Raw genomic sequence first — 21,776 nt, forward strand, 5'->3', positions numbered from 1 at the left:
ACAATTAGTAGTCCTGAGAAATGAGGAGGGGAGGGAAGTCGCTGACCACTTTCATTTACATAAATTACAAAAATATTTTCTATTAGGCTCTAGAATCTATCCATTTCCGAGCCTATTCTTTTCAAGGCAATAGATTATAATATATGCGCAACTTAGTTTTTTTCCGGTTCCGTTTTGTTAAAATTTTCTTGAAATTTTTATTAAATTAAATTATTTACATATGCATACTGCGTGTGCCACTGTAAAGTTGGCACCGCATTTTCAAAAATCGTCTGGATGTATCTTTTCCAGAAGAAACCTTTCCCCAGCTTTTTTTCTTTATTTGAATGAATGAATAATTCTTTAAATGAATTTTTGACTCAATGTGTTCCGTACAGAACATTGCCAGCTTTTTTTATCCGCGGTTCTATAGTACTATAGTTTCGTGATTCATGTCTTTTATGTTTACGTGGCTTGTTCGTTTTTCCGTCATGTTTGTCTCAAGCATTGCCGGGAAGGCGCGGTTTTGTTCGGCGGGAGTGCGCTTGTGCGCCTGAGTCTCCCTTCCATCAACGGAGGTCGTCACGTCGAAAAATTTCGAATTTTTAAAGGACCGTTTAGGGACATCAGCGGGTTTACATTCCGGTGCTTCGTGTCGACGTGGTGTCTTGGATGTTGCATTGTTCAGTGTGACTTTGACTTCGCAGAGTATCGTGAGTTCGTCTGGCGGCGGGTCGTTGACCTGGTCCGGAGAAGGGTCTCTCCTGGCGAAATTTCGACATCCCCAATTCTTATTTTTGAGGGTGTTTCTGTATTAGTGCTCTCCATTATATGTTTTTTCCTTTTTGGCATTGGTGATACCGGATTGGAGTGTTGCATTTGGCATTTGTGACTCCCTGCACGAGGTGGGAGTGAGAGGTGGCGACGGGTAGTTTTTGGTTTCTTCTGTGCCCTTGGTGTGCGGTTCTGGGCGCCACCTTACTTTTTGGTTGGCGCCTTCTGAGAGGGGTGGAGGCTTTGATTTTGTATTTGATTCGCAGCTTGGGGTTTTCGATTGTCCGTTCATGCGACGGTTTTCGTATTTGGGATTTCGTGCGGCTTCTTGTAGCGTTCGACGCGCCGATACTGCGGGTGACCGACGGTCCAGCAGACATTTTTCACACTGATTACACACTTGTGTTAATTTCTCGACATTTTATGAAGTTGAAATTATCGCAGCTTGACGAAATTATCGCAGCTTATTGTACAATAGCCTTTGGGCTAAAGCACAAGGATTGTCATAACCGTTTACGACAATCTTTGTGCATGGGCTCTTTCATGACTTACTTTTACTCTGGCTGCGTTCTGATTTTCAGTACTTGCAGTGACTCTCTGCAATGCTCTCCATTATATGTGTCTTTTTTTTAGCATTAATGATACCAAATTGGAATATTGCATTTAACATTTGTGACTCCCTGCACGAAATAACTTACGCAAAGCTTATACGCAAAAACCCAATCATATCCGCGTATAACGCGGCGGGAGAAAAATAGCGTCACGTAGCGAGCTCTCGGGTGTCGCATAAAATTCCGGATCGACGACAGGGATTTTCGTCCGATCGAATGACTGAGTCGCGGATTTATATGTTATAACTTAATGGTGACAACGAAGCAAGCATCGATCGCTCGCTCTTTATTGCTTTATTTTAATCAGGTGTTTCTGAGACGCGACGAGCGCGTGATTCATCTACACGCGTCGTTGTGCGATTATAAAATTGTTCTCAACACTTTCAAGCAGAAACCCGGACCGGATGAAAATATCGGTTCGATTTCGGTTTCGGTAGGCATTAAAATACTTAATAAAGGTTTCGGTTTCTGTTTCGGTTTTCTAGCTAACACAAGTATCGATATTGCGCAAATTACAGTTTTTTCGGTTTCGGTTTATTAAAATTTTTTTATTTGAAATTTGTATTAAATTATTTACATATTATCAGCTTTTTATTTAATGATTTACTTTTAATACGTAATTATGATAATAATTGTATCAATAATTATGTGCAAAGCATTAATGGACTTTAATTTGAAATTATAGATCTATTTTTCACATATATTTTGTATTTTGACAATTAGTAGTCCTGAGTGATGAGGGAGGGGAGGGAAGTGGCTGACCACTTTTATTTACATAAATTACAAAAATATTTTTTAGGCTCTAGTAGAATCTATCCATTTCCGAGCCTATATCCTTTTCAAGGCAATAGATTATAATATATGCGCAACTTACAGTTTTTTTCCGGTTCCGTTTTCTTAAAATTTTCTTGAAATTTTTATTAAATTAAATTATTTACATATGCATACTGCGTGTGCCACTGTAAAGTTGGCACCTCCATTTTCAAAAATCGTCTGAATGTATCTTTTCCAGAAGAAACCTTTCCCCAACTTTTTTTTCTTTATTTTAATGAATTTTTGACTCAATGTGTTCCGTACAGAACATTGCCAGCTTTTTTTATCCGCGGTTCTATAGTACGGGTAATGCTCAATGATATACGAATAGATGCCATTCAATACTGAATAAAGGTTTCGGTTTTCTAGCTAACAAAAGTATCGGAATTGGGCAAATTACAGTCTTTTCGGTATTGATTTAAAAAAAATTTTTAATTTGAAATTTGTATTAAATTAAATTATTTACATTTAGATTTATATTTAGAATCGGTATTTTATTTGCCCCAAGGGGCCTTAAAGGGCGTTTTTAAGGAACGTACCCAAATTTTTACATATTCTCTATTCCCATAAAAGAAACACCTGGCCATTGTGCGACCTCACAAATTAACACCCACCCTCCCTTTCCCTTTATATATTTCTAGGACCTAGACCGAACGAAAATATCGGTTCGGTTCCGGTTTTGGTCCATTAAAATACTTATTTATAAAGGTTTCGTTTTCGATTTCGGTTTTGTAGCTAATAAAAGTATCGGTATTACGCAAATTAGTTTTTTTGGTTCCGATTTATTAAAATTTTCTTAATGAAATTTTTATTAAATTGAATTGTTTATATAATAAGTGATGATATTTCGACTTTATTGTTTTCTATGTTTTCATCTTCGGGTCTTAATTTTTTTAAGATATAATGATTTTTAACGGTACTGGTTTCGATTCCAGTCTTATTGGCTTTACAAAATTTCCATACGGTTTTTGTTTCAGACAATGCGTTTTCATTATTTTAATTATTTTTATAACTTGATTTACACGATGCAACACAAATAAAATATTTTATAAAATTATTTATTTAATAATTGTAGTTGTTCACCAATCAATTCCGATTATTATGATGTAATGGTATCAAAATATTAAATATGCAAACAATTAATTATATAATGTAATAAAAAAAATTTACTCACCAGCCGTTGTTTCGTCGCAGTCGGTTGGTTCCGCCACTGCTTCAACACCACACGGCTAACCATATTCGTAATGTTGTCACTTACGACAGTCTATAGTCGATTTCACGACACTTCTAAATTTCACAAACACGTTATACTTTCACAAGTGCAAAGTACGATTATTCCGATCGAATGATTCTGATCGTGACGAGCGCGAAATAAAATTTTACGAGACGGTTTTGTCGAAAAAACTCGACGTTGGTTCGACGGGACGCCGCATATTTTTTCGAGAGAAAACGACGTCGCGTTTTACGGCGCTGGTTTTGATTTTTTGCACAGTCTTCTCTTCTCGTCTTTCCAGTATTTGGCGAACACGAAGCAGTTCAGATTTTCTGTGCTTTCATCTAAATCTGACTGATAGCTTGCGATCATTACATTTTATTTTTTCGAAATAATATAATTTGACCCAATTTTATGACCAATGGCAAAAGTGGTTTTCAAAAACTCAAATAATAACTTAAAAAACAGAAATCTACAATAATATCATTTATCTAAATTATTCTAATATCACTCTTAAGCATGTGTCGCCAAAAATTGGAGGTACACGTTGAAATAAAAACCCTACGTAATTACGAGGGACATAATTACCATAAAAAAAAATAGAAGGGAAGATGGTACCTCGAAATACATTACGTACCTACAATTTTTGGCGACACATGCTTAAGAGTTTACATACCTGCATTACTTGTATCTTCCAGTTTTTTATCAAATACGGATACATGTTTTGTCGGTGGATGACCACATTATATACACAAAATAAACGATTCTGCTGCTGCTGCTGCTGCTGTATCACTGTCTAATTTGCGAATGTATTCCATGCATTCGCACTGTGACTTCCGGCACGCACCGCGAAATACTCCGCGAATGTCACTGCTTGTGAATATATTCATATTTATGTTAGTTGCGTAAATAATATAACAGTCGTATAAAACGGTCTAAGAATCCTTTGTTCGAGCAACGATATGACACGTCCGCGTCGATGCCACCTAGTGGCTATGCCACTGCTATTCGCGAATGTTTTTTGTTCAACAAATGTCGCGATCATGCATGGTTGACGCCGAGTACCTCGTATACGAGGTACGTATGTAGGAGGTACATTTGTACGAGGTACATATGCACGTACGAGGTATGTATGTACGGGGTACATACGGGAAGCCCCCTAAAAAACTGTACCTCCTAAAAAATTGTACCGTGAATTTATAAGTGCGGTGCCTCCAATCGGTACCTCCTCCTTTATCAGTACCTCGTGTGTATTCCGTACCTTGTGCTACTGTACCGGGAAAAGTATCTCCTAGCAGTATGTAACTCGAAATGTCATTTCCATTTAGAAATTAGTACCTCGAATTTGGAGATACTACGCGGTACATGCTTAAGAGTGTAATTTTGTGAGGTCTCTGAGATCCCATCCACATTTGTCATCGTAACTTCAGCAAAAATTCAATTTATTTATTTATTTATTTTTTTAATCGATTGAGAATCGATCCATGAATAGGCCCATAATGTATAAAAGTCGATAGAATTAAATCGATGCGTTCCGTTTCACGCATGATGCGCATAATGCATCATTTATCCTTGTTGTTCACCGAACGCACTCCTAAGAGTTTCAAGATATACGAGTAAAAAGAAAAGAATATAGGGGACAAAAGTGCAGAAACGCGAAAAAAGGAAGTTGAGCTGGGGTCTTGGAGACTTCACTGTGTATACCTAGGGTTAACAAGCAGCATTGCGCTGCTGCATTCTCGATGCTGCATAACAAGGAAGAAATTGATATAATTCATATTTTTATTTAAAAAACCGTATATATGCAGCACACGGAAAGAATGGTTTTGCTGAAGTGTCTAAAAATTTAGCTAAATACAGATCTAAAAGAAATTTTGTTGGATCATCAAAATAATTATGTAGAACACCTAAACTGATTGCTAAAATGTCAAAATTTTTTACAGCATTATCATATTTTAGCGACTTACTGTAATTATTTTGATGGTGCAACAAAATTATTTTTAGATCTGTATCTAGCTAAATTTTTAGATACCTACAGTCGTTTTGGTTCGACCCAACTGGCTAAATTAATATTTTTACATATAATAATAATTTGGCCAGTTGGGTCGAACCAAAACGACTGTTGTTTTGAATTATTTACTGGCGACGAAGTTACTTGTTTTGTTTTTAGATACCTACTTCAGCAAAATCGTTCTTTCCGTGTACATATTTTTATCAAGGTCTAAATATTGTTAATATATATCACTAATGTAAAATGTATATAAAATAATTTTTTTATCTGCGAAAGTTGTTGGAATATTATCGAATCATTAGAGAATTATAAAATCTTGAGTTTAAATTTTTCACGATCTAATAAATAAAACTGTACGTATGAATTTACAATCATCCACAGTAGTATTTAAAGGGGTAAAACGTTTTGAAGACTCGACCATTGAATTTGAGTCTAAGGATGAGAAATCAGTGAAATTTATGGAGAAGAACAGTATGTTATATCAAAAGATTTGTTGTACGTCACCAACAGTAACTATTTTAAGAATAATATATTTTACACATGAGGGAAAAGAGAAAGTTATGATAAATGGATTAATGACGCGAAATGAGTTAAGGGGATCCTAAAGTGAAGGCTGAACTTCCTCGACGTCGGTAATGTCAACATTTCTGATTCTGTTTTCTTGTCATATATCTATATCTGTCCTTGTCTAACGAGAGGCATCTGTCTTTGTTCGATTATTGCGCCATCTCTTGCCACACGCAATATTGCTTATCCTGTCAACCTGAATGTGCTTTTGCACATATAAAAGTTATATAAAGTAATCTTTTTTTCTAGGTTTTTAATCTTAGATCTAATTGCACGATATTGTTCTTAAATGTTGTCCCTAGGTCATGCCGGTCTAATTTTGTGGATATTTATCGTGGAATTTTTGTACAAAGCAAATATTGTCGTCACGTATACCAAAAATTAACAAAAATATTAATTTTTTTTCGTTTTCGATATAAATTTGACCACCATGACCTAGATTTTGATGCGTACTTTAATTCTAGACCAGAATTTTGCATTTCTATAAAGTCAATTAAAAGATTAGTGCTAAGAAAAAAAGCCGGTATTACAGACAGCTTTAGGATCCCCTTAATATTTATTTTAAAGTAGATTAGTGTAAAGTAGATTATGGCATTTAAAATTATCATGTGAACATTATTTGTTACACTTTGTGAATCGCTTATTACCTTTTGTGAATTATGGCAGAAAGGATAAAAGGTTTATAGACATATTATAGTTATCTCACGAATCTCACGTGTTGGCGCTGAACGACCCTTCCAAGCTCATTGAAGCATGCGATTATCTATCACTTTAGCCGGGGTGTCGAAGTTGGCCGGCCTTGCAACGTGGGAGAAGCGGACGCGATTCCCGCCACCGTTGCGAATCGAGCCCCGGCGCCGGGTATGCTTGAAACGCAATGCCAGTGCACTACGTTTAACACACATGGATATCCATTCACGAAATAACTTATTACTATTTATTTCTAATTTAATTTGACACGGCTACTGGGGGCAAATCTCGTGGAGACCGTGGACATATTCGGACGTGTTTTTTCCTGAATAATTTTTGAAGATTGCTAATGCAATCAGCGCCGAGATTAGATTGAATCTTTCGAGTCTGTATTTATTATCTTTGACTTGTTCTTGGCCGTTATGTGATCCCGAGGAGGATTAGGTGCCATAAAATTAAAGAAGAAGAAGAAGGCTACTGGGGGCTACGGCACGAGTCTCGTGCGTCAAGAGGCGTAATTGTTTCTATACCCGATAACTGGCTCCTACTCTCGAGGGACCAGCTATGCACTCACTGGGTGTCTCCGTACTAATCGAGTCACCACTCTCGCATCGTGCGTGCAGCATCCGAGAACCCGGGCATGAAGATTCATTCTTGACTTTTTTATATTTACTACGTGTTGGAGAGCAAACGGATTGACAACCGAGAGCTCCCTAGATAACCGTGCCCTTTCTTGGCCCCACAACTCACCATGGACAGTGGTACTTGGGCCCGTATCACTACAGGACCTTAGTGGCGCGTTCAGATCGCCATTGACGTCGCTTAGTTACTGCAGAGCGCGCCGACTAGTCGACATCAGATCTTGTGATCGAGCCGTACTGAATCAGAACAGCCCCATTGCAACGTTCCAGTAAGACCACTGGGAGGTGGGCGCATGACCTGACTGGGAGAGGCTATATATTCGCGTCACCAGACCAATTTAAGCATGCGATTATTTTTTACTTTAGCCGGGGTGTCGAAGTTGGCTGGCCTTGCAACGTGGGAGAAGCGGACGCGATTCCCGCCACCGCTGCGAGTCGAGCCCCGGCGCCGGGTATGCTTGAAACGCAATGCCAGTGCACTACGTTTGACACACATGGATATCCATTCACGAAATAAATTATTACTATTTGTTTCTATTTTAATTTGACACGGCTACTGGGGGCAAATCTCGTGGAGACCGTGGACATATTCGGACGAGTCTGTATTTATTATCTTCGACTTGTTCTTGGCCGTTATGTGATCCCGAGGAGGATTAGGTGCCATAAAATCAAAGAAGAAGAAGAAGAAGGCTACTGGGGGCCACGGCACGAGTCTCGTGCATCAAGAGGCGTAATCGTTTCTATACCCGATAACTGGCTCCTACTCTCAAGGGACCAGCTATGCACTCACTGGGTGTCTCCGTACTAACCGAGTCACCACTCTCGCATCGCTTGCACGTGACCATCCGAGAACCCGGGCATGAAGATTCATTCTTGACTTTTTCATATTTACTACGTGTTGGAGAGCAAACGGATTGACAGCCGAGAGCTCCCCAGATAACCGTGCTCTTTCTTGGCCCCACAACTCACCATGGACAGCGGTACTTGGGCCTGTATCACTACAGGCCCTTAGTGGCGCATTCAGATCGCCATTGACGTCGCTTGGTTACTGCAGAGCGCGCCGACCAGCCGACATCAGATCTTGCGACCGAGCCGTACTGAATCAGAACAGCCCCATTGCAACGTTCCAGCGAGACCACTGGGAGGTGGGCGCATGACTTGACTGGGAGAGGCTATATATTCGCATCACCAGATTAATTGACTTTAACCCTAGGCCCAAAGGAACTCGTGCAGAGAATCAAAGGCCTAAGACAGCCTAACTCGGTCGATACAATACGACAGTGCTCGCACCAGCGCAGTTTTCGAGCCACTCGGATCGCCGGATCCTAACACGGATCCGCCACTTTTTTCGCGCTCCTTTTTGCTACGATTCACAAAAGGTAGTAGCCTTGCCACTGTTAACAATGTGGACGGGAGCGAGGCCGCCGTGGCCAGCGTGATTACCGGTAGTAGGTCCGACGCACGTTGCACGTAACTTTTAACTTTTTAATTCGTCATGATTATTTGTACTTAATGCATTAAATTATGCGTTTTACTCATTAATATTGTTTAACAATAATCTTATCGTTGCTTATTAAAAATGCAACGATAATTTTATCATTGCATCTTTAATACGCGTATATATCGATGCTGTGAGATTTATATCAATATTACTCGTATAAAGCCGGGTACTCACTAGGACCGTGCAACGTGCAACGCAACGGTTGCTACAATTTTTTCACAATGTGTTTGTTCCGGAATAAGACGTATTCACTAGTTGCAGCAACCGTTGCGTTGCACGTTGTACGGTTCTAGTGAGTATCCGGCATAACAAACTCCCTCCGTGATTATATCTCCGATTTAAGATGAGCTTAGTGTACTCTCAACGCAAATACGTGTGTTAGAAATTCGCGGTTGACTTATGGCCGCTGGACATTAGTATACTCTGCCTGTTGCGTTTCGCCGCAAAACCTAAGGCCGGGTACTCACTAGGACCGTGCAACGTGCAACGCAACGGTTGCTACAATTTTTTCACAATGTGTTCCGAAATAAGACGTACTCACTAGTTGCAGCAATCGTTGTGTTGCACGTTGCACGGTCTTAGTGAGTACCCGGCATAAGATGGCTAATAGAATGGCTGGCAAAAAATGATGTTGTTGATACATCATTTTTTTTCCGTGTATATTTCCCTTATTACCTGTAGCATAGCGTGACCTTGCGATCTCGTAATATCAGGAATTGAGCGCTAGTCAAGCGAAAAGCATTAGAACTCGTCAACATAAATCGTGTAGATACTCTTCGAAAAGAAGCTGAAACTCTCTAATCAGAACTATCGAATTTTAAAGTAGGAGTGCCAGCTTCACACACCCGTCAGATTATATCCTTTCGCGAATTTTTAGAGCTATGTCAACGACAGGAAAAATAAAATGAAATAATTGCAAGCGATCGGTTCCGATCGGTCAGATTCAGATGAAAGCACAGTAAATCTGAACTGCTTCGTGTTCGCCCCAAATACTGGTAAAACCCCTGTTAAGCTGGCCCCCCCCACCTTGCAGAAATTAAAAAAAAAAGCGCAAAATTACAAGCTATTTGTGAGCTTTTATATCCTGCAGATTAAAATTTTTGAGCTCGTCACACTGAACAGGAATTTAATATTTTTTATGGGGGGCTGAGTCAACGTTTAAAAATAGATATTGAATTGATTTTTACGGCAGAATTAGGAGCTATTTATGAGTTTTCAAAATGATATAGTTTCGATTTTTGATCTCATCCTCTTAACCCCGAAACAACCTTTTAATTGATTCAACTCAAGAGAAAAATGTTGAGAAAAATTTAAATATATTGTATCGCGGATATAATTCGTATAGCGTATAAACTCTAAGAATAAATTCTTAAAATACGCGCATTTTGATTATTGAGCTACAACCCCTTCGCAAGAAAACCATCCCATCTTCCTGGCTTAAGAGAGAACTGTACTTAAAATGAATAAAATTATTTTACGACTAAATATTGTTTACTAAATTTTGAACACTAAAATAAAAAGAAAGAGTACTTTACTCTTGAGACTGTTAGGGATCGGGGGTAGTTTTCCATCAAACGGCTAGGGTACAAAATCTGAAACTTCATATTTTTGTGATACAAATTATCCTGAATCGAGTCTACAAGTAGCAATTGATTCTGCTGATGAGAACGAGTACTTTACTCTTGAGACTAATAGGACTGAGTTCTATTAGGAGCTGTTTGAAGCAGAAGGGATGAATATATTAAGTTTATTTGTATGGTACAAATTAGTACAAATTCAGTCCTTCAAATTTCTGTATTTAATTTTCTTTTTTTTTTCTTGTGGTCTTTCTAGCTTAATGCTAAGGTAGCACCGCCACGATTTTCTCCGAAATGGCACAGGATACAAAATTGTTATTAGTGGTACAAAATAGTACAAAATGGGTACTAAATATTCTGATAGGTCCGGTTTGATTCTGCCGATTTGGTCCTGCTAGCTTAGAAGAGGTAGAACAAACTCTCCACGCTGTTCGCAATTCGTTCATCGTTTGTATGATGCAACTCTATACGAACCGACACGGATTGACTGATTTGTGGTGATTCGCGCTCTTTGATCTCGTTGAAAAACTGTTCCGCTCGCGTTGGCACAAATGATAAACGACAAATGTGACGACGGATCCGCTGTTATTCGCGAATTTTATATACGAAATGGCGAAGAGCGAATCACGCGTATAATCTAACTTCAATTCCACGATCACACATGTCAAATACAATAACAAATAATATAATAAATGTATGTGTTTTTTTCCCCGAAAAATCATTCAAATTAATGTAGAAGTTATTTAAATTTCTATAATGAATTCAGTTTTGTTAATAGATTTAAATCTCAGCTACAATTTATTATTTTACATATCGTGTTTAATTAATTGAAAATTGCCTCATTTTACAAAAATAACAGCACGAAACTTTCACAATTCGCTCTTCTGATGCCCCGGGGTGCGCGAATTCCGCCCTGTTCGTGAAATGAATTCAGATCCAAGATCGACCGTGACGCGACAGCAAAATATCGCGCGGAAGAATGTATATATTCGCGTTTATTTATTAAATATTTGGTTAAACAAAGTCTTAGATCTTTTGCACTCTTACCGGGAGTGCCGTGCAAAGTGTCGCGCGCCGCGGTCATAAGCGACGACGATATCGTCCATTTTCGCGAGCGTATTGGTAATTGGTATTTCGAGAAATGATAACGACACACGGAGCGGCCCGCGTCGCTGCCTGCCAGCACGACTGCCGTGGTATACGAATTACGAATGCGGCAAGGGCGACCGAGTGTAAACAGCGCACGGTGACGTCAACACCTAACGGTCGCAACCAAGTATTTGTTGTAAATAAACGCGAATGCTTTATAGCTTGTGTTTCAAATTGATATTGACGAGCGGGCATATAGCAACTTAATCTTGTTTTTAATTTATTAAAGTTTTAAAGTAAATAAAATAATCATGTACATTAATTTTTATAAATATATTTCTCAAATCCAATTTCAGATAATTTTCAATTAAACATTAGATTTACGTCTGTCATATTTAAAAAAGATTAAATTTTAAACAGGCGCGTATCGCTGCCTAATATTAATTAATGTGAAGTACAAAAAAATTATTGCCCAGAAAATTATCATTTAAAATACAAATATAAACATTATATTATATAACTAAATACTTAAATTATTAAAAGGCGAGTGTAAATAACAGCGCGCGTTGTTAAGGCTAAACGACTGCAAGAATTTAAAGGCGTATTCGAATTCTTTTGTATTTAAATTATTAAACGCAATCTCTTCTCGTGTTGTTATCTTCAAGGTATACTTAAGAGATATACAATTGTTCTCGACTCAATAGACACTCGACTGATATTAGATTAAAAAATTACCAGTACATAACATATACAATTTTCTTTCAAGAATTGATCATTAAATGTCGAAAATTTAATATAAAAATTCCAAATGTCAAAAACAATAAAATTAGGCTAACTCTTAAAATCCTTATGTCCAAAAAATGTAAACTTGTATATTTCTAAATGAGAAACATTGATTAAAATATCGAAATTCTTTGCATACAAGTATTTTCTTTTTTTTTTTACGGGAAAATTCGCACGGATACCTCCTCCTCCGGGGCGGGGAGGGCGGTTATGTGGGACTCCAACCCACTAAAAACCCCCCGGTTATCTCTCTCGGCACGTTTTACCTGACGATGGGGGGGCAGCGGGAAACGCGCTGATTCGTCCGCCACCCCCCCCCCCGCAAGTTTTTCCTGATGTGCATAAAAGTAATTTGATGTTTTTACCGTTAGAAATTATTGAGATACCAAGTCAACAACATTCTATATCGAATAAGAAATGTCTCTTAAAAATGTCTATCGGTAACGATAAAGCGAGGGCGAGGAATCGGGACACTTCACTATGTTACTTGTCGGTATTTTATCGCTAACTTTCGTAATTCACTACTTGAGTGACCGTTCTCCACACGAGAGTATTCTCACATAAATATGCTACTCGATGCACATAAATACACTACTGTTCTCTCATCTCTCGAAGCGTGAGAGAACACACGCGTATACATATATGATTTGCCGCGTGAAATTAACTTTCAAGCAGTCGCACCTTAAAAGCGACACCGCTTAGATATATTGGTGTATATACTATATACCATAAATACAGCGTATTACTACCAATATTAGTAATAATATTTATTAGTAATTAATAAAATTAATACTTCTTATATATTTATCGAAATAGTATCGATATATACATTAATTTGAATAAAAATATAAGGATTTATCTATCTACTTAATTTGGCAAAAACACTTAAGTTTTATCTAGTCAAAGGATTATCGAATAAACTAATCATATAATTGTATTTTATTACAATTAGGTAGGTTTTAAATAAAGGATCAAACGCGTTTCGTCTCTATGTATTATCGAGCAATGTAACCACCCATTGCCACGCAATAATTGGAACAGAGCCATATTGAAGTCCGCTTCGAAATCGCGTTTTGTACCCACGATTATTACGAACCCGCCCAGCGCTATCGTTATTAATATGATTATCATTATCGTCATTAGCGCGGATGCTCCATGCAGCGCACGAACGCGCAATCTCTTCGCGAAACCATCGACGACGCATGATCGTGCCTCGGTAGTGACTTTCCGCTTCCGGTATACGACCGTAATCGGCAACAAAGATTCTCCCCGGGTTACCGTTCCAAGCACGAACCCGCGCGATAAACAGCTACATATATCTAATGGCTCTCGATAAAAAGCGTTTGGTAACATGAGGGGATGATTTCCGGGTCGACCTTGCTCACGTTACTGACACTCCAATATGAACTTGGAGTTTAAAGAAATTTTTCAGTTAATATTGGATATAAAAATTATTTTTGCCGAGACGTATAATTTTACGTCGCGGTACTTGAAAACATAAAATTTTAAATCGAAATTATATAATTAATATATTTTATTATCAAATGCATAAATGCAAGTGTCTGGATATTCTAATATGTTCCAGGTATCTTTTCATCTTTATACGTGAGCATAATTAAATACCAATTTTTCTACATCTATATCAAAATGTAAAGAAACTTGTGCGTTCTACTACCTGTTGTATCCGCGAGTCTTACACACACGCTCGCGTATTTGTAAAATTTTATTCTTGATCGACTTATTTTTTCGCTCGAATCTTTCACGAATTGCTTCCCCGAACATTTTCGTAATTCCCGGCGACTGGATTATATCGTACTCCAAAACAGCTTGACATACCTTTTCCGTACATCGACTTCTGTACACTATACACGTCATCGCGCACGTCTGTCGCACATGTGGCAATGTCAAAGTTAGCCTTGTCCATTTACACTAACCTTCATGCCCGATTGGCTGAACGTGGCAACGCGAAGGAATCGCGGTCGCAGGTTAAGGAAATATACAATACTTTACGACTTTAAAACATATGATTTTACTCAGACCCCGATACTTATAATTTCCATCCACTTTTCAACAAAATTCCGTAAAGTCTTATTTATTAAAATATTAAAATTGCGCGGTTTAGCTCAAGATAATCTTCGCTTCAATTTTCAACATTAAATACGGCTTAAATTTTCAATTTTATTTCACGTAAAACTTACGTAAAACCAAGTAAAAACCAGGAACTAAAATTATTTATTAATCGTTTATTCAGACTTCAACGACTTATTCCCGAGATGAGTAAAAAAATAAAACGGTGAGTAAAAAAAGAATAGAAAAGTTCTTTATATCGGAGTGTTATTCAGCGCTAGGTGGCACATTGGACCGAGACAGTTTTCACTACGATTATAAAGAAGTTAATGACGAAATAAAGACATGGGCATAGATACACTCCACAGGCTGTCGCCTTGCAAGTAAATCCCCCCCGAGCGTTTTCCGGATCGTTAAACATCGTGTCGAGCAAGCGTGTCGCTCATTGACCCTCGTGTTCCAAGGATAGTCGATGGAAATCGACTAGCGGACAGACGTCATCGCGCAAAACGATCCCGTGAAATAATTGCCGTTTCGAAATAATGATTCGAGGACTCTCGGGACCTTTTCTCAGTAAAAATTAAATAACGTGCCACTGTCAACTGGACTGCTATTTTAGACCTCGGATATATTCCGCCAAATCTTTCTCCTCTTCGCAAAAGGAGCAAGTTAAGTGCGCGTTAGCCGATTCTCCCGAAAATCCAGCATCGCTGCTTGACAAAATTTCTACAAAGATATGAATGTCCCTCGTTATACTCGGAGGCACGCGCGAGTGTCACTTGAGACAAGATGAAAAACTCGGCGATTTCCTCGCGATGATACACGGACTAGACGTGCAACAAAGTCCTGTAATTTCGTTACGCTTACATGAAATTTACTCATTATTCAATAATTAAGTTATAAATTCTCCAATGTCCATTTCTACCAACGCAGATTAACTTTAATCTCGGTTTAACTTATTTTTATCTTTTTTCAATTAGAAAAAGAAGCAAGTTAAACCGAGATTAAAGTTGATTTACTTTCGTGGAAATGTAATTTATTTGTAATTTCCTAATTTTAAATATATTTGACTTGAATTTTTTGGAACCTATGTACGCGTAATATCTGTTTTATTACGCGATTATTAATTAAATAATCCGAATTTTGCAGAAAATAATTAGTTACCAGTAAAACATCGTTACGTTCCTTTTCTGCAATTACGCGATCCAATATTATTAACTCTAATTCTTTTTAAACAGACAACGTCCTAAATATTTTCCGCGACCTTTAAGCATTTTTTTTCTAGATTATTATTGTCGTGACTGACGTTCCAATCCATTTACCTCTATTTTCGTAGAGAATTCCAATATTATTCTCGATATCAGATAACACAAATATCTCTCAGACGTCCTAATCTCCCAAATACTTTTAAACGTTCAGATAGCGAGGCGCACAAATAAAACACATCGAGAGAGTGAAACACATCTCTCTCTCTCTCCGTCTTCGTTACGGAGTCGAAGCGGGGGACGAGGCGAGTAATAATAATTAAAACTTGAGCATATAACGAATATAATCAGATTACATATTCGAGTAATTTTTTAGTCACGCTATACCGCTGCCGAGCTTCTTCTAATCGAGAAGAGACCATGTTTGTCTTTTACTTCATGCAAATTCGCAGAAAAACGGGATGTGCGACGGGATGTTGCTATATTTCTTGCGACAATTCAATCTGATTGTCTCGATATATGAAAATCATACCCTTCTCTTTGATAGAGTAAAAATTTGGAAAAAATTATCATTAATTTACATAAGGATATTTTCTATTTTAAGACGAAAGTACTTTTTATTCTTTACATTAAATTTAATAATTCTGTTCAAACGGAGTAATTAATTAATTAATTATTCGCATAAAAGAATGAAATGTGTATAATACGCTCGAGCGTAATCGTTCATCGATCGACTTGCTCCTTTCGCAAGCATGCGGAGCTGCGCTTTTCGCGATTTGCAAAAAGTTCACGAGGCCGCGCGAGAGCGAGAGCGAGAGGTCTCTGTGAAGTTGGCACCTCACTTTCAAAAATCGAAAGATTTATCAACAGTTCTATTTGCACCCGCAATAGTTCTACAGTTCCTGCTAATTTTTAGAAATAGTTCCGTTGATTTAGTTAAAAAAAATGAATTTTGAAAATATGAGGTGCTAACTTCCCGTAGCACCTCATGTTTCGAAAAAAATAATTTTAACCATGACATTTTATAGTTCTCGAAAAGTTTTACAGTTCCTGATAGGTTTTAGCAATAGTTCCGGTCAATAAGTATTTTTAAACAAATTTTTAATCTGACCACGAGCACCTCAAGTTCCAAAAAAATTGATTTTTACCATGAAATTCTATAGTTCTCAAAGAGTTCTACAGTTCCTGATAGATTTTAGCAACAGTTCCGGCCTCCAAATATTTTTTTAACAATTTTTTACTGTTACCGCTGGCACCGCACACAAGAGTAAAGTCATGAATCGCAGGCAGTTCCGATCGACTTCTTGACAGTTCTCGATAGTTCTCGCATAGTTCCAACAGTTTTTATAGGTTTTGGCAACAGTTCCGGCCTCCAAATATTTTTTAAACAATTTTTTACTGTTACCGCTGGCACCGCACACAAGAGTAAAGTCATGAATCGCAGGCAGTTCCGATCAACTTCTTGACAGTTCTCGATAGTTCTCGCATAGTTCCAACAGTTTTTATCGGTTTTGGCAACAGTTCCGGCCTCCAAATATTTTTTTAACAATTTTTTACCGTTGGCACCGCACACAAGAGTAAAGTCATGAATCGCAGGCAGTTCCGATCGACTTCTTGACAGTTCTCGATAGTTCTCGCATAGTTCCAACAGTTTTTATAGGTTTTGGCAACAGTTCCGGCCTCCAAATATTTTTTTAACAATTTTTTACCGCTGGCACCGCACACAAGAGTAAAGTCATGAATCGCAGGCAGTTCCGATCGACTTCTTGACAGTTCTTGATAGTTCTCGCATAGTTCCAACAGTTTTTATAGGTTTTAGCAACAGTTCCGGCCTCCAAATATTTTTTAAACAATTTTTTACTTTTGCCGCTGGCACCGCACACAAGAGTAAAGTCATGAATCGCAGGCAGTTCCGATCGACTTCTTGACAGTTCTCGATAGTTCTCGCATAGTTCCAACAGTTTTTATAGGTTTTGGCAACAGTTCCGGCCTCCAAATATTTTTTAAACAATTTTTTACTTTTACCGCTGGCACCGCACACAAGAGTAAAGTCATGAATCGCAGGCAGTTCCGATCGACTTCTTGACAGTTCTCGATAGTTCTCGCATAGTTCCAACAGTTTTTATAGGTTTTGGCAACAGTTCCGGCCTCCAAATATTTTTTTAACAATTTTTTACCGTTGGCACCGCACACAAGAGTAAAGTCATGAATCGCAGGCAGTTCCGATCGACTTCTTGACAGTTCTCGATAGTTCTCGCATAGTTCCAACAGTTTTTATAGGTTTTAGCAACAGTTCCAGCCTCCAAATATTTTTTTAACAATTTTTTACTGTTACCGGAAAAAATTGTTTAAAAAATATTTGGAGGCTGGAACTGTTGCTAAAACCTATAAAAACTGTTGGAACTATGCGAGAACTATCGAGAACTGTCAAGAAGTCGATCGGAACTGCCTGCGATTCATGACTTTACTCTTGTGTGCGGTGCCAGCGGTAACAGTAAAAAATTGTTAAAAAAATATTTGGAGGCCGGAACTGTTGCTAAAATCTATCAGGAACTGTAGAACTCTTTGAGAACTATAGAATTTCATGGTAAAAATCAATTTTTTTGAAACTTGAGGTGCTTGTGGTCAGATTAAAAATTTGTTTAAAAATATTTATTGACCGGAACTATTGCTAAAACCTATCAGGAACTGTAGAACTTTTCGAGAACTATAAAATGTCATGGTTAAAATTATTTTTTTCGAAACATGAGATGCTACGGGAAGTTAGCACCTCATATTTTCAAAATTCATTTTTTTTAACTAAATCAACGGAACTATTTCTAAAAATTAGCAGGAACTGTAGAACTATTGCGGGTGCAAATAGAACTATTGATAAATCTTTCGATTTTTGAAAGTGAGGTGCCAACTTCACAGAGACGAGCGAGAGCGACATCGACATCGACATCGACATCCTAAGGTCAGCCGCCTCGTGAACCTCTCGCGCGAGCCGAGTGCGTACAGAGATGAATTCGAAGGTCCACACGTTACTCACCGGGATGACTCGTCGCGCGCTCCCTCGTCCTCTCTTCCTCTCCTCCCTCACTCTCCTGCCGGATGTAGCTCCGCCGAATCCGTCTGGCGTCGTAAATTCGGCGATACCTCCGTCACACACCTCTCCGTCACGGCCACTGCGCGTCCCGCGTCCCGTGCGTTCCTTCTTCCGCGAAACGGCGCGAATTTTCGGGGCGCGCGGGGACGACACGGCCACGAGTCACGACGAACCACAACGATCCGCTCGCGTCGTAATTCGTAATATCGTCGCGGAGTCGCGCGGCCCCCGGGAACCGTCTCTATCTCCCTTTCTCCCCTTTCCCTCACGCGAGAGCAAGCGGACCGTGCGCGGAGATACGATATCGATACAAACCTCGGGCCGTCATGCACTGACTGCCGGCGCCCGCCGCCGTGCCGCCTGCCGCCACCGCCGCCGTGCCGCGCGACCGCGACGGCCTTTCCTCGCGTCTCGCGAGTCGCGCTCCCCGCGCATGTCGTCATCGGCGCGCACACATCCACCAAGTTCAAACGCTCGTGCCGCGCCAGCGAACCCTGCCGCCGCGTCGCCCAAAGATTTGAATTTCAACGTCGATCAAAGCGTTTACCGAACTTTTTCCTCGACCCTCCGTCTTCGGCCTGAGCAGATAAACGCTTGTGTATTGCTATTCGTCACGGTAAATGTATTTTCATTTCGGAAACTATAAATAGAAATGTCACAATCTTTCTATCTTTTTTGTAATATCTGCGAATTATCGAGCAAAACTTATTGCGTTGGATACGTTATATTAATATTAGTAACAATAACTTATTATTACTTATTAATAATAATTTATTATATTAATATTTTTATTAAATTTATGTATAATTAATAATATAATTAATAATAATAATTTATTATATCGTGAGCTCTTGGAAATACAAGCTTTATTTGGATAGCAATGCGTTTTTCAAATTGCAGGGTGTCTTTTCAAGACGCAAACGTTCGGATTTTCTATTTTATCTTCATGAGGTACTCTCGCGTCTCTCTCGCGAGAATTTTACCATCAGAAACGTACATACAATGTAACTGCAGTCGTTATCCGTGACTTCGTACCGCGATATTATCGACGCACGATGTATGGTCGCCATCGTTATTTCCCGTCTCCGAGCTCGTTACGCGATTCCTCGCAGTCCTCGCGAGGTATTCGCATTCCCATGAAAGCGGCCGAGTAATTTCCCTTGCCGGAATCGTCGAACACGACTCTGTCGTCGACGACCCAGCGACTGTAGCGGACCTCCGCGACGAGACGAAATCCCAATTTCAGGGCTAACGACTGGCTCGAACCCGACGTGAAGACGCCACCGATCGCCGGCATGCCCAACGTGGATGCGACTTGAACGCAGGCCTTCAGCAGGGCCGCGCCGACGCCTTTCTTCTGATGGGACGGATGAACGCAGAGAACGTGAACCCGAAGATACACGTCGCAGTCGAGCTCCCTGTACGCGTCCGTCCCCATTATCAGGGCGTTGATCAGACTCATGATTTTCTCCAAGGCGTCGCCCTCGAAATTCTGAACCAACCGAGCACACGTTCCTAACGTTGCGCAATTTACTATATACTCGATCCAATTTATATAGAACGAAGCTGCTTATCTTGGGACGGTACTATTTCGACTTTATAAGATCGTCTTAAGCACGATCTCGAGATACTACTACAATCGCTTCTAGATGAAATCTTAATTCGGGAACGGGCTTGAAATAATCTTAAATATATCGGAATCGGAGTATGAATGCTGCCTTCAGATTTTCCGTTTGTACATAAAAAGAAAAATCTCTGTGTACAATATGTAATTGCAACATCAGAGCATATGTCGAAAGATTTAATTGCTCGCTATTCTCGTTACATCGAGCTCTCAGAATTTGATACTGCAACGAAGTGCCACACGTACTTGGACTCGATTATACGTGTCGCTCTTGTCCGAATCGCTGTTGATTCGCGTAACGGCAACTCCAACGACTCGTCCCGATGCCAAACTAAGCGCGACCAAACTAGTGGTGTCCTTCATCCACGTTCTCAGAAGATTTAGGTACTCGCTGACGGATGTCTGATCTTCCAATAGAGCAACTGCTCGGCACATCGGCTCCTCCCGGAAAAAATGATGCTGCGAAAGAGTCAATAACCTTGATTTTTATGTAACATTCGGGGGAAATGATTGAATCTTTAACTTTCTACTATTCTGTGATCTTTAAAATTAAATTATTGCTAGAAAGTGAGCCAGAGTGAGCTGAAATGAAATTACGAATCCATTTGATATCTCACGAGAGTTCTCTGAAATAGTTTCAATCGAGCTTGAGTAATCATGTTACAATCGCATGACGATAACACGCGAGCGATAAATGAGATAAGCGTGATTTCCTAACCGGATTTCGTCGGAAAAACATTTTGCAAATGAGAGGAATAGATAAAGACGGAATGAGGAAAAGTCAAAATAAACGTTGTTGATGCGTTTTCGCAAAATCAATGGTTGTGATTAATTGCTGTTGAACTATTCAACGCAGGCGTGTACGTTCACAGGTTTTCCCACTGCTGAACTTTTATCAGACGTAGAGCTTCCTCGTACTGCGCTTCCTTGAGATCCTGTATTTTGCATATCGCCGGTGAATCCCACTCCAAAGGCGCGTACATTCTCGCTTCCATCCCAATAAAATCGTTCTTTTTTTCCTCATCCATGACGATACTTTCAACTAAAGATTAAAACTCTTCAGTCTTGTGAAGTTCGTAACAATAATTTATTTTATTTGCAATAAATGGACATAACCGTTAACTAAACAACGTCTCGAAATTTCTTCTGTCAATCCGCAGTTTGAAGTGAGTTGAAATGAGGTTTTCGTATCACACTCACATCTTTTTAAAAAAGTTTAAAAATCGATTAGTGTATTTTGATGATCGTATACCTTAATTGGATTAATATCAAAATCATATTAATCAGACTCCGTGTTTAACTGAAGAAGTTTAAATAAACATGTAAATATCGCGCATTCGAGAAAATGGAAAGTTGTAATCTGTTTTATATAATCTCACTTTTATATAATCAACTTTTTTTTATCATATCAGAAATATCCTGCAGGTACTATAAATACTATGCAACATAGTGATAGTCTTACGTGAAAAGTTTCGTACGTCAAGTTAATGATATTTAATATTGAATTAGATAACTGAAAGATTGCTATACGGAATTGCGTAGG

General features: G+C 38.9%; 2 protein-coding genes across 5 annotated transcripts in view; both read right to left on the reverse strand.

Annotated features, from left to right (window-relative positions):
* LOC139814144 (uncharacterized) overlaps positions 1 to 18,988 on the reverse strand; it is a 139,748-nt gene extending 120,760 nt beyond the window's left edge. For all 4 annotated transcript variants that reach the window (XM_071780207.1, XM_071780204.1, XM_071780206.1 and 1 more), the window contains exon 1: positions 18,553 to 18,988. The gene's annotated coding sequence lies outside the window, so the exon portion shown is untranslated. The remainder of the gene's footprint in view (positions 1 to 18,552) is intronic.
* Positions 18,989 to 19,681: 693 nt separating this feature from the next.
* On the reverse strand, positions 19,682 to 21,261 carry LOC139815440 (uncharacterized). The gene is made up of 3 exons (XM_071782369.1): positions 21,124 to 21,261; positions 20,480 to 20,692; positions 19,682 to 20,101 (listed from the first exon to the last, which is right to left on the reverse strand). Exons 1-3 carry the CDS (start codon positions 21,259 to 21,261, stop codon positions 19,682 to 19,684), a joined length of 771 nt encoding a protein of 256 aa, XP_071638470.1.
* Between the last annotated feature and the right edge of the window lie 515 nt (positions 21,262 to 21,776).

This window comes from Temnothorax longispinosus, chromosome 6 (assembly GCF_030848805.1).
Source record: "Temnothorax longispinosus isolate EJ_2023e chromosome 6, Tlon_JGU_v1, whole genome shotgun sequence".
NCBI lineage: Eukaryota > Metazoa > Arthropoda > Insecta > Hymenoptera > Formicidae > Temnothorax > Temnothorax longispinosus.

Excerpts from the sequence above, each read along its gene's own strand:
- LOC139815440 (XM_071782369.1), bottom strand. The coding sequence starts at position 21,261 with ATGGATGAGGAAAAAAAGAACGATTTTATTGGGATGGAAGCGAGAATG. Across the intron at positions 20,693-21,123 it reads AAGCTCTACGTCTGATAAAA|CATCATTTTTTCCGGGAGGA; the intron begins GTTCAGCAGTGG and ends ACTCTTTCGCAG. Across the intron at positions 20,102-20,479 it reads ACACGTATAATCGAGTCCAA|AATTTCGAGGGCGACGCCTT; the intron begins GTACGTGTGGCA and ends CGGTTGGTTCAG.